We start from the raw sequence: 14323 nt of genomic DNA on the forward strand, positions 1-14323 counted from the left end.
ACTGGTGTAGCTGAACTTCAGAGATCAAGGGGAAGAATAGTACTAACAAGAAGAAAGGATAGGTAAGGGCTAGATCATACATGTGGGTATGAGTGGTTAATTATATAACGCATTAGACTGGGAGACTGCAAGGAAGCAGAAGACTCTTAGTGCAGGTATTATGAAATCCAACCTGAAACCAGCCTGTCATATCCTTAGCAACCAGTAAGGAACTCTGTGGGAATGGATTTTTGAGTTCGAGGTTTCAAATCTGATTTGATTCTTTTTTTTTTTTTTTTTTTTTTAGAGGAGAGAGAGAGAGAGAGAGAATTTTTTTAATATTTATTTTTTAGTTCTCGGCGGACACAACATCTTTGTTGGTATGTGGTGCTGAGGATCGAACCCGGGCCGCACTCATGCCAGGCGAGCGCGCTACTGCTTGAGCCACACCTCCAGCCCCCTGATTTGATTCTTGATATATTAGAATTTGCCTCTCTTGCCTGTTCTTAAGGGGAAAAAGGAATTTTATTTGGGCCAGTTGATAATGTGAAGCCCTTTTCTTGGTAAATATACTTAGCACTTCTAATTTTATATTTTCCATGTCATTTAGAAAAAAAAAAGTTTTTGGTTCAGTTTTAAGCCATATTAGAATTATAAAGGTGGGGTTCACGTCCAGAATGTTCCTTAAGTTGCACTCTTGTTAGATTTAACTGGCTAATCCGATTATTTTTATATTTGAATATTAATTTGAATAGTTTTTATTTCCATAAATTTACAGTGTGTTTTTTTGCTTCTCCTTATTTAACACTTATTTTAAACCATGTCTCAAATGTAAAATAGATTGTGGAAATCTCCATTTCCCTTTCTAGAAGCCCACTGTTAGGGGCTGGCTGTGTATATTCGTCATATTCTGAGAGCCTCTCGTGACTGATGTGAGTGTGCAGCCCTTGCCTGTCACTGCCCTCCTCTGAGCCATCCTGACTCATTAACTACATCCTGAATTCCTCTGACTTTGCAGTTTGTTAAGTGAACATAAACACGTCACCCCCTGTACTTTTGCCTTAGATCTATTAATTTTTTTCTGTTTGATTCATATATTTATAAGTGGCATCTGTAATAATGCTGGATTTTATCTTTGCATTAGGAAAAAAAGTCACTATCCTGAATTCCACTGTGAGGCTGCATCTTTACCTGAGAGTCTAGAACATCATGCTTTACATTAGAAGTCATTGTTTTGGCTAATGAAACAGAATCTAACAGCATCTAAATTTTTTTTCTTTCCTTTCTAATTTATATAATTAAGATGATTATTAAAACATCGTGTCTGGGAAGAGGAGTTAATTTGGAGAAAGTGTAGGTTTAAGATTGCTAAGAAGACAACTGTAATTCCAAACTCATTTTCTTTTTTTTTTTTAATATTTATTTTTTAGTTTTAAGCAGACACAATATCTTTATTTTACATTTATGTGGTGCTGAGGATCGAACCCAGTGCCTCGTGCATGCTAGGTGAGCACTCTACCACTGAGCCACAACCCCAGCCCCCCAAACTCATTTTCTAAATTTCAGGGTTTGTCATTAGTATAAGTATTACGTTGGTAACTCTTCCCTGTCCCCTCAGGAAGCAATTTCTGCATGTTGTTGCAGAGTCCATAGGTCCTCTAAAACATTTCGGCATGAAGCTGAGCAGACCATCTCGACCTTTTAGGAAAAGCAAACTGAATTGTCCTCAGCACCACATAAAAAAATAAATAAAATAAAGGTATTGTGTCCAACTACAACTAAAAAAAAAATTTAAAAATAAATAAATTCGGGCTGGGGATGTGGCTCAAGCGGTAGCGCGCTCGTCTGGCATGCGTGCGGCCCGGGTTCGATCCTCAGCACCACATACCAACAAAGATGTTGTGTCCGCCGAAAACTAAAAAATAAATATTAAAAATTTAAAAATAAATAAATAAAAATAAATAAATAAATTCAGTCATGTATGTAAAGAGGGACCCATGTACAAACTGATGGGCTAAATATCTAAGGAATATAGTCAATGTACAGAACTGAGAACACAAAGAGTAAATGTAAATTTTTTCTCATAATTAGAAATTTTTAGGTTAGAGTTTTGTTGCTGGAAGAGTCCCCTGGATTCTTCTAAAACAGTGATCCTCACTGGAGCAGGTTAAGGCAAGGCAGGATCACCTGATCACTCTTACCTGCAATATAAAAGCTCCTGTTACAGGAGCTTTTAAAAATCTCATGTGGGGTTCCATATACATATGACCTCCTCTGATTTTTACCCCGGTTCTGATACACTACTGGAGGGCTTCTTTCTTCCTCACCCCCATCCTCAACCTCTGTCTTACCAGTCCAACCCCCAGTTTTTAAACAAATATGAGAACTTGCAGAAATTCATAACAACTAACCATCTAACTGGTTCACCCTGCCACTCCTGAAAGATATCATAGTATTGTGTGGGCTGAGGAAGCTCTCTACACTCCATTCCCAAAGCATTCCAGAAACTCTAGAAGAGAGGTAGCCAAATAAAGGAATCTGCACTTGTGGGCTCCTTCTTCCGATCTTGTGGCATGTGTACAGAGTTCTGAAATCTGGATATGAGATTTGTGTTGAAAGTAGTGACAGGAATAGAAACTGGGGCTTCATGGACAATTCTTGATTTTGGTAGTAACCCTTGAAAAATAAACAATTAATAATTCAGGTGATTGTTTTTTGTTTTAGTTTTTGGTTTTTTTGGTGGTGCTAGGAATTGAACCCAGGGCCTTGTGCAAACATTCTACCAATTGAGCTATATTCCCAGCCCAGTAATTCAGTTTTCTCCTCTACCAATAAAGTAAGTTTTACTTTATATCAGAAAAAAATTCTCAAATATTTACAAACAAATAATTGGCATCAATAGTCATGGATATCCCTGATTATTTTCATAGTGGAAAATTTGTAGACTTCTGAAGCTGAAAGAGTGTAGAGCTTTAATTGCTTTATAAACTGTTTGATTCAGAACCCACCTACTTGCCCTTGGCAGTAGGAAAAGTTGATCAGTTGAATGAGTCCCACAGTGACTAAGAAGTTTGAGAACAGGGAGAAAAAAAAATTTATTATTGTTTTTGCTCTGCTGGAGATTGAACTCACTCAGGGCTTTACATATTCTTGTCAAGTACCCTGACACTGATCTGTACTAACCCAGCTCAATTCTGTGGGTTTTGACAGTGTCTAATGACATGTGTCCACCATTATAATATCATACTGAATAATGTCACTGCCCTAGGATTTTTCTGTGTTCTGCCAGTTTATTGATCGTTTTACTGTTTCCATAGTTTTGCCATTTCCAGAGTGTCATAAAGTTGGAATGGCGGGGTGGCTGGGGTTATGGCTCAGAGGTAGAACACTTGCCTAGCATGCCTGAGATACTGGGTTTGATCCTCAGCACCACATAAAAAAAAAAAAAAAAAAAAAAAAAATATATATATATATATATATATATATATATATTGTGTCCACTTGTAACTAAAAAATAAATTTTTAAAAAAGTGACTTCATTGTTTAAAAAAAAAGTTAGGGTCATATAATATGTACAATCTTCTTTTTTTTTTTTTTTTTTGCGTCTTTAGATTGGGATTTTCACTTAGTAATATGGACACTTTTTTGGTTTTGACTGGATGCTGCTGCTCTCTATATCTTAGGTATGTTAGGGAGGTCCTATGATTCGTCCAGTAGGGAAGATGGCAAGTTTGGAAGGTGTGGTGATCATGCATGGAGTAAGGGAAGTGGCCATGGGAATAAAGAATAAGAGATACAATTGAAGGACTTCTTAGAAAAAAAAGAATTGACAGGACTCAGTGACCAGTTATGCACAACAGATAAAGGTCATATGAAGTTAAAGAAAATTCCAGGGCTGGGGTTATAGCTCAGTGGTGGAGCAGGTGCACATGTTACTATTTACACATGGATTCCAGGAAAAATTGACCCTTTTCTTGGATAATATATGCCTTTACGCATACTCTCTTTTTCCCTGAAGCTGTATAACATCAAAATGGTCATGTGTTTTACTCATTAAGATAAACTAACATGTTGTGGAACTAGAAATTCCACCGTATGTAGATTTTGCATTCATTTTTAATTGTGTAAAGAAAGAAATCTGAGGGGAATATTTTTTTTTCCTGTTGAATATTTTTTTTAATTGGTTGTTCACAACATTACAAAGCTCTTGGCATCTCATATTTCATACATTAGATTGAAGTGGGTTATGAACTCCCAATTTTACCCCAAATGCAGATTGCAGAATCACGTCGGTTACACATCCACAATTTTACATAATGCCCTATTAGTAATTGTTGTATTCTGCTACCTTTCCTATCCCCTACTATCCCCCCTCCCCTTCCCTCACGTCTTCTCTCTCTACCCCATCTACTGTAATTCATTTCTCTCCTTGTTTATTTTCCCATTCCCTGAGGGGAATATATGGTAGCATTTCACAGGTACAAATCTGATATATACCTCAAATTTTTGTTTACCCAGGAGGATGGTGGTAGGGGAAGTGAACAGTAACCATTCTGTGAACATGTAGTGTGAAATGAAAACATAAAGCAGATCCTACAAAAACAGTTAGTTGGTTAACTGGTTGGTTGGTTGGATGATAAAATGTGTGTATGATTAAATCATGAATTCTCTGTCTCTTGTTCCAAAAAGGATTTAGGATCCCTGAGGTTTTCACATTTTCAGGACCTCATGAAGCTTTATAATCATGCTGCCAGTATTTTCAAACATGAAAGGATTATCATGGATTCTTACTTTACCTTGGCTGCACGCACACCTTTCTTAGGCATTATTAGAATAAAACTTCTGTAGAGAAAAAAAAATCCTATGTAATTTTCACTCCTTCTTTCTAGGAAAATTAGATCACCCAAATCCTTCCCAATCCTATGGTGCCCTTATATACCGTCTTGCCACTTTCGTTCACATAGTTAACAACAGCTTCATTCATTCCAGTGAGACCATGTAGGGTATTGAGTAAAAGCGTGGGTTCTGGAGCCTGTCTTCATGAGTTTGCATCATACTGTCTTCCAGTTTGTGCCCTTAACCATGTTACTTAACAGGTATGTGCCTCAGACTCCCTATATTTTAAATGTAGAAATATTAGTAACTGTATCATAAGGATATTAATGTGTGTGTTTCAATTAAAAAAAATCTGTACACAGCAAATGTTCAATAAATGTTAGCTCTAATTATTCAACAAACAGTTATTGAGTGTTCAATCCAGGTGATTTGCAGATTACACTGGGAACAAGATGCAATCCTTGCTACTTATACTTACAGTGTTTCCTGGGCTTACAAGTTATATTAAATTCATTTTTGGCATTTTTAAAAATTTCATTTTATAGTTGAAGTCAAGTGATTTTGTGGTCCTGAAGCAATTGCTGCCTCTGTTGGAGAAGGTCTCCAACACGTACCCTGATCCTGTCATCCAAGAACTTGCTGCTGACCTCCGTATCACTATCTCTACCCATGGAGCCTTTTCCACTGAGACTGTCACCGTGGCTGCCCAGAACACCCTGAACAAAAAAGATACAGAAGGGAAAATAGGAGAGCAACAAATTAGTTGTAATAGATACACAGAGGTAGCTCAGAGCCACCTTGAACAACAGCTAAGCTGTGAGCAATCCTCCCAAACAGGCCAGGAGTCTAATGCTGCATTTATTCCTATGGGGATCAATGAGCCCAGTACTACTGCAAACCAGCAATCTGGAAGTATAACTACAGAACAATTCCAAGAACTTCTTTTATCAGCTTATGATCCTCAGATTCCAGCACGAGCTGCTGCCTTGCGCACTCTTTCTTGCTGGATAGAGCAAAGAGAAGCAAAAGCCCTTGAGAGCCAAGAGCAGCTTCTCAAGGTGAGTGGAACATACTGTGAAGACACATGGGTGCAGGGTGGGACAGTGGTCCAGGAGTATGCATTCAGGTTGAGTGTTTCTGGAGCATTGACTATGTTGAGTACTGCCCTGGATTATTCTGCAAGACTTAGACACAGAAAGGACTTTTAGATGACCTCATGAAGCTACTCAATTGAACATGAACAGTGTCAAAATTTTTATATTCATTAAATACTGTGGACAGTCAGGAAAAAGAACTGAAATCTTCTGGGGAAGTAGATCTTAGTATGACCTTAATACATTGTAAAATCTGAGTAGATAAAAGAAAAGGGGGAATGTGAAATAACATGAGCAAATTTGCAAAGATGGGAAAGCACCTTTTTTGGTAAGTAGATCTACTTTCAACACTATGACCCAGCCTAGGTAAGCCACTGATCCTCCTGGGACCCTTTTAGAGGAATATTGGGCAGAACTGGATCTCCTCCATTTCCCTTACTCAGTCACAGTGAAAAAACTTCTTTAAATTCTTGATTTATGTGTTAGAATAAATATACTTAGTTGAGGATCTTTTCTCTGTTATGGGAATTATCCTGACCTCAGTATGTATTAGTGATGAAGAGCAAGGGGTCTACAAACTACTGTCTAGGATCAAATTTTAGAGCAGTTTCTTGGAAAATTCACTTCAGCCTCTGGGCATTAATTGTGATGATGATGATCTCTTCTGTTGCCTTCACCATTAGACTAAGAATTATAATTCTAATTGCAAACATCAATTTTAGTTACTAAGGTTTTGAAACCAGTGGCATAAGAATAATAACTGCTATTTATCGAACCAAGCCATATATCTTTTTTTCCCCCATACTGGGGATCATGAGCCATATATCTTGCATTGCCTCTATTCCTCACAACAATCATAACATTGGTATTATCCCAATTTTATAGATGAGAAAACCAAGGTATAAGGATTTGCTGTCATTGAAATATTGTTGAAAACTTAAATGTATATCTTCTATGAGTAATCATTAAAAATATCCCTATTTAGATTATGAATGTCTTTGGAATTTTCTTTTTTTTAATTTTTTGAGTTATAAATGGACACAATACCTTTATTTTATTTATATATTTTTATGTGGTTCTGAGGATCAAACCCAGTGCCTCACATGTGCACCTGCTCCACCACTGAGCTATAACCCCAGCCCTGGAATTTTCTTTAACTTCATATGACCTTTATCTGTTGTGCATAACTGGTCACTGAGTCCTGTCAATTCTTTTTTTTCTAAGAAGTCCTTCAATTGTATCTCTTATTCTTTATTCCCATGGCCACTTCCCTTACTCCATGCATGATCACCACACCTTCCAAACTTGCCATCTTCCCTACTGGACGAATCATAGGACCTCCCTAACATACCTAAGATATAGAGAGCAGCAGCATCCAGTCAAAACCAAAAAAATTCATGGTGCCAGCAAAGGACATGGCACAATAAATGAAACAGACACCCACAACTTGCCCTAGACACCAGGCAAGAGGAACATGGTCACATGGACACTGTCTTTCTCTAGCTCTCATGTTAGGACCTAAACCTAACATGTTACTGTAGTATCTTCTAGGTAAGCCATACTCACTGCAGTTGACAACCTAGTGAATTCCTAAATTGTGGAATATATTGAGTACTTTGTTACAAATGTCAATTTGTACAAAAATTTGCCAGATTTTTAAAAATAAAATAGAACAGATTCAAATTTATCGAAATAATAATATCTCTGTCTCATTTGCATTTCCATATGTTTCGTGAGTGCAAGAGAAAAGGATTAAATTGTAGCAAATATGCCATCAATTCATAGAACCCCCACACTTCGCTTCTTATATGTCAGGCTTTTGTCAATCATGTCATATATGAGAATGTTGTCCACCATGGGCTGACAGGAAAATGTGGAGGATTGTTCTTCCAAACATTAATTTCCATGATTGCTGCTCTTGACTACTCTAAGAAGTATCTCAGCTAATTCGTCCTCCTTGTTAGCTGTTAAAAAAACAGGACTTCAAGCATCTATACCATCTTCCTTCCAAGATGCTATATCAGAATAATTTGTAGCTAAGACAAACAAGAATAGTTTGCTGTTTTGAGGCTATATATATAAGAGGGTCTTAAGTCTTTCTTTATTCTTGTAAGTCATATCACTCTTTTTTTGTGGTTCCAGATATTTTTGGAGAACTTGGAACATGAAGATTCTTTTGTATATCTGTCTGCAATTCAGGGTAAGTTGGTCCTGGTTAAAGGACTTTGAGTCTGTGAACCAAAGATTATATCATGTTTGCACAAAATCTCTACAAGATACTGTTAGTCATTTTGTCCATCTTCCTGCCTCCTAGCTCAAACATCCTAACAATAATATTGTCGAAGGGTTCCTAAAGTATCCTTTTAGAGTTTCAGTGTCTCATAATTAGGAACTTCTTATTTACTTGTAATGCTCTATATTAAGACCCATTTCTTCTAATTCAAAGAGGTAAAGAAGGGCTCACATGACCTGTTATTACATTAACCTTTTATGTTATTGACAATGACAATTGTCAGTATGTACTTTGTTCTCTAAGCTAAAAGAATCTCAGGGTGTCCATGTATGTGTGTTGTTTTGTTTTGATTTTGTGTTGGGTGTTAAACCAGGGTCTTCCACATACTAAATGCCTCTGTCACTGAGCTACATATGGTCCCAACCCCAATCTCAGGGTGTTTAAAATTTCTTCATCAAAGTTTTTTCAATCATTTTATATGTCTTTTGTAATTCTTCATTGTTCTCTATATCTCCATTAATTTGTGGATTCTATATCTAGAGAAGGTAGTATAGAGAATTAGTTGCTCTTCCCTGAAGGTGAGACACAGAAGATATGGCAAGCAGGTTAGAATTAACTCAGTTTCTCTTTGTACTGTCAGTGTGGTATAGCTGTCAAGACCAGGGAGACTTCCTGAGTGCACATCCTCATTCCCCTGCTTTTTGTCTGTATGGATTTGGCAAATGATTTAATCCCTCTGGTCTTCAAGTTTTTATCTGCTAAAAGGGGACTAAATGGGAATGGAAAATGGTAGTTACCTTGGAAAATAGCCTGGCAGTTCCTTTAAAGTACAAACATAGACTTAATCAACAATTCTACTCCAAGATATATACCCAAGAGAAATGAACACATATGTCTCCATAAAAACTTGTATGTGAATGTTCATAGCAGCATTGTTAGCAGTCACCAAAGGTAGAAGCAACCCAGGTATTCATCAGTTGATATGAACAAGCAAAATGTGGTATATACATAACAAGGGAATTATTATTTTTTTTTGCTATTAAAGTAATTAAGTACTAATATCTGCTACAACGTGGATGAACTTCAAAAATATTATGTTAAATGAAAGGAATCTGGTCATAAAGTACTACATATTGTATTAATCCATTTATATGAAATACCCAGAATAGGCAATTTACAGAGATGGTAAGTAGATAAGTGGTCACTAAGGGCTAGAAGGAAGGGGAATGTGGTTGGGGGTGATAGCTGAAGGGTATGGGGTTTATTTTGGGGTGATGAAAACATTCTAAAATTGTTTGTGATGATGGTTGTACAGTTATGCAAGGGACCCATTGAGTTTTATTGTTTTTTAAAAAAATATTTATTTTTTAGTTGTAGGTGGACACAATACCTTTATTTATTTTTTTTGTGTGTGTGGTGCTGGGGATCGAACCCAGTGCCTCACGCATGCTAGGCTAGTGCTCTACCTCAGAGCCACAACCCCATCCCACCCATTGAGTTTTGTGAATACTTTATATGGGTGAATTGTTTGGTATGTGAATGATATCTCAATAAAACTGCTGCTTATTAAAACAAAATTTAATAAGAGGGGAGAAGGCCAAAACTGTCAGTATCTCAGGAAATATGACAACTAAATGTAGTAGATGCAGTCTTGGAACAGAAAAAAAAAATTAGGGGAAAAAGATAATCTGAATAAGTTATTGGCTTTACTTGATAATAAAGTATTGATAGTTCATTATTTGCAACAACTACACCACACTAATGTAAGATATTAATAATAGGGCCATAGTAGCACATGCCTGTAGTCCATTATTTGAGAAGGTGAGGAAAGCAGATTGTTTGAGGCCAGCCTGGGCAATATAGTGAGAACCCATCTCATTAAAAAAATAATAATAATAGGTAATACTGTGTAGGAAGTATATGGGAACTCTCTACTATTTTCTCAATAATTCTGTAATCTGCAACTATCCTTTCATTATAGGTTTGTTTATAAAAGAGGAGCTTGCCAGATGCAGTCATGCATGCATGGAATTACAGTGACTTGGGAGGCTGAGGCAGAAGGACTGCAAGTTCAAGGCCAGCCTGAGCAATTTAGCAAGTTCCTAAGCAACTTAGCAGGATCCTGTCTCCAAATAAAAAATAAAACGGGTTAGGGATATAGCCCAGTGGTAAAGTGCCCTTAGGTTTAAATCCTAGTACCCCCAAAAAGGGAGAAGTGCTTATATTAGTTTAAATGAGTTAATGCTTTGAGAGTGCTTAACACATAGTGTTCAAAGTATGTTAGTTATTAATATTTTAATGTTGTTATTGTAGTTGTTTTCACTGTTATTTATTTTGTTGCTTGAGCTTGGGGATTTTAAAAAATTCAACAAACATATATTGTGCCCCCTCTATATAAAACACTTTAGATTAACTGTTGAGTTGGGGTGACTAGCTTGGAAGGTAAAAAGAATTCTTCAAAGGAGACAAAATGACCACCCAAAGAGAAAAAGGACAGCTAGGTGATGGCAGATGTCAAAAGAGTAGAGGATTTCAAGAAAGAAAGTAATTAACCTGCAGCTGAAAGGTCAGAGAGCCCTGGGTCTCTGTAGTGCTCAGGAGGACACAGAAGGCTCCATGACAAGGAATGGTACTTGTGGAAATCAGATAAATCAATGAAGCAAGAACTTAAAATGCCTCTAATAAGTCTCAGAAAACAAGTCATCCTGAACTTTCTCCAAGAAACTATAATACTGTCAAGGAGATGTTTTTTCTTTCTTTCTTTCTTTCTTTTTTTTTTTTTTTTTTTTAATGACTGGGTTTTCGGAAAGTGGTAGCATTTCATTCTAAAGCGGCAACATTGCTGCTTGGAATAAACTTCTTAGTTGATTAACCAATTGAGCTCATTAGTCTCTAGAATCTGCTATAAAAATCACACAACTGTTGGTATTGTTTGTTTTTAGTTATTTTAATTGCTGTGTTAATCAGTTAGTAGTTAATTTGGTGAGGAAGAACATGGGAGGTGAAGGTGTAATTTCTGTTCTCAGCTCCTCAAGATGGACAAGATTGAACTAATGGATGTTTTTGGTGTTTGTAACATGCACTTAAAGCAGAAGACTTAGGTAAAGTTCCCATTAAGAAAGGAAAGAACTGAATCTTCCCACCTGTGTTGCCAATGTAGTTTCCCAAGCCTAAACCACTCCAACAACAAAGTTTTTCAGGACTCCAGCCTCACAAGTTCCACAGGAGAGGGGGTGCCTAGTTGTCCTTTGAATGGCATGTAGTTTTGGGGACTGTGTGTATATGTATGTTAAGTTTTCCTTTTCTAGGCTGCCTATATAGCTCTGTGTGAGAGTTACAGTGTACTTATTACTTAATTTATTGATAGTTTGGATTTCTTTTATAATTTCTTATCAAGTCTATCTGCAATCTAGGGAAAGAGCAGAGAGGCATTTAATTATGCCTGATTTAAGAATCTGAGAACTGGGCTGGGATTGTGGCTCAGAGGTAGAGCGCTTGCCTAGCATGGTGAGGCCCTGGGTTCGATCCTCAGAACCACATAAAATAAAATAAAATAAAGAAATTGTGTCCACCTATAACTAAAAAGTAAAATAAAAAAGAATCTGATAACTAAATTCCAATTTGAGTTTTATGAATGACTGTCTGCAACTCTGTTTATTCTTACTAAGAAGGTTCTGGTTGAGGTAGTTGTCTGGCAACTTCTCCCAGTTGCTCAAAATCAGCTTATTAAGGTAGAGAATATGGACAAAGTTGCCAAGTCCCAGCTACCATCTGAAGTGAGAGACAGACCTCTGTTACATACTTAACAGTAGGCATTTGGGACATTTTTCACATAAAAGTTTTGAAATAATTGTTCAGTAATGAATGTGATCAATAAAGTGGGGACTGAACCCAGGAGTGTTTTAACTTGATCTTAAACACATTGGTCTTCCCCTTTTCCATTCCTTGTATACTTTCTTCATTGTTTCTATCACCTTATTATTATACAAATAATACATTTTCATTATCTTAAATTTAAATGATAAGGAAGTATATAGGGTGAGAAGCAGAAATCTTTTTCTTTCCTAAAATAGGAGGTAAAATATGTCCTTGAGAGTCCCATGATGTATTGTAGGTGTAAGATCAGGTGAGGCGGGCAGCAACCAAAGGAGGCAGATTTAAAAAGGCGGCCAAATGAGGCTTTATTTGAGATATCACTCCCAGGTGGAACTCGATCAAACCAACAGAGTGGACAGGAGAAGGGTCTAAGGAGAAACCGCGTGGGAGCTCGACTGGACTGGGATTTTATGGGGCTCACGGCAGGAAGGAATAGGGCTTGGGACAGGAAAGGAGATTTTTAGGTTCCCTTGTCCTGCTGGAGTTGGTCTGGGGAGCTGGCTGAACTCCAGGATTGGCCAGGGGATGTCAGGAGATCCTGCTGATTGACAGGCGTTTCCACCAGTGCCTGATTGATATTCCTTTCCTGTGCGGGCTGGTTTGTTCTAAGTCACTGCCACCGACCTAACAGTAGGTATTTGGGGCATTTTTCACATGAAAGTTTTGAAATAGTTGTTCAGTAATGAATGTGATCAATAAAGTAGGGACTGAACCCAGGGGTGTTTTACAAACTCTGAGCTACCCCCCAACACTTTTTATTTTGAGACAGAGTCTCACTAAATTGCTTAGGGCCTTGTTAAGTTTCTGAGGCTGGCCTCTGACCTGCGATCTTCTTACCTCAGCCTCCCAAGTTGCTGAGATTATAGGCATGTGCCACTGTGCCCAGCTGCGATATTCTTTAATAAGGTATAGTAGCCAGTTTATTTATCACACTGTGACTCTGCTTATGTATTCTCAGTCACATTCAATAAAAGAACATTTTGAAAGCAACTGATTCAAGTGATTTCAGGGATCCAAGTGATCCCTCTCAGGGATCTTTGACTTTGTTGTTGCTATTGTTTTGGTGGAGAGGGGTAGCTGGGGATTGAATCCAGGGCCTCAAACATACTAAGCAGGCACTGTAACACTTAGCTATACCCCCAGCCTAAGGGATCTTTGAATAAAACTGCCAAGCTCATTAAAAACAAAAACCAGAAAACCACCTATGCCTAAGCCAAGCATGGGAGGTGAAAGTGTGTGTAGGCTGAAGGGAATCTAGACATCTCGACATGCCCAGGCAAATCACTCTTCCACACTCTTCCTTTCAGAAAGGCGTTTTCATTTCTGTCAAAAGAACCACCGGGAAGGAAGGCAAAAGGCCCCAAAGGGTGACTATAGTTACATAGATGACATTATTTTTACAGAGTTTCAAACTGAACAGAATTACAAGTCTTAACTAGTTAGAAACTAAACTCTATCTCATTCTCATATTTCTACCTCAAAGAAAATTGAGAAATCATTAACTGAAAATAATTTTATCCCTGAAGGATCATCTAATTGGATCTGGCATGGAAATTTAGAATGTAGTCCTATCTACATTTATGCCTTTGAAATGGAAAGATTCCTTTTGTCTTCACCTAGTTTCTGTAGCACCTAATAAATAACTGAGCATTTATTGATTATCTTTTATATATGCTACCTCAGTCAATTCATGAAGTTGTTCTGGGAAGAAACATTATCCTCATTTTTAAACTTCTTATTTGAGATATAATTTGCATACCTAAAATTTGCCAGATTAAAATATGCAAGTCAGTAGCTTTTAGTGTATTTAAAGAGTTGTGCAACCGTCACCACTATCTAATTTTGGAACATTTTCATCATCCCATACCCATTATCAGTCACCTCCCATTTCTCATTCTACCAGCCTCCAGCAACCACTGATTTTTTTTTTTTTTTTTTTTTTTTTTTTTTTTTTTTTTTTTGTGTGGGATGGCAGGTGCTTAGGGAACAAATCCAGGCCCTTGCATGTGTTTTACCATTGAGCTACACGCGAGCCCCTGGTCTACTTTTTGACTGTGGATTTGGCTATTTTGGGCATTCATGTAAATGGATTCATACAGTAAAATGGAACCATCAAGTCTGTTTTGCCTGGCTCCTTTCACTTACACAAATGTTTTATAAGTACATCCATGTTATAGCATGGGTCAGTACTTCATTCCTCTTTATGACTAAATCATTTATTATATTGATTACTCAGCTTTTGTTTATTCATCTTCAGTTAATGTACAGTTGGGTTATTTCCCTTTTTGTCTATTATAAATAATGT

The 14323-nt window shown here is 37.2% G+C and overlaps 1 protein-coding gene across 3 annotated transcripts in view; it reads left to right on the forward strand.

The window, feature by feature from the left end:
• Nucleotides 1-14323, forward strand: part of TANGO6 (transport and golgi organization 6 homolog) — a 186348-nt gene that overhangs the window by 68015 nt on the left and 104010 nt on the right. For all 3 annotated transcript variants that reach the window (XM_081274396.1, XM_081274397.1, XM_081274398.1), the window contains exons 13-14: nucleotides 5361-5873; nucleotides 8052-8109. In XM_081274396.1, the coding sequence (XP_081130522.1) occupies nucleotides 5361-5873; nucleotides 8052-8109 (571 nt within the window). The remainder of the gene's footprint in view (nucleotides 1-5360; nucleotides 5874-8051; nucleotides 8110-14323) is intronic.

This window comes from Spermophilus citellus (genome assembly GCF_964194105.1).
Source record: "Spermophilus citellus genome assembly, chromosome: 18".
Classification (NCBI taxonomy): Eukaryota; Metazoa; Chordata; class Mammalia; order Rodentia; family Sciuridae; genus Spermophilus; species Spermophilus citellus.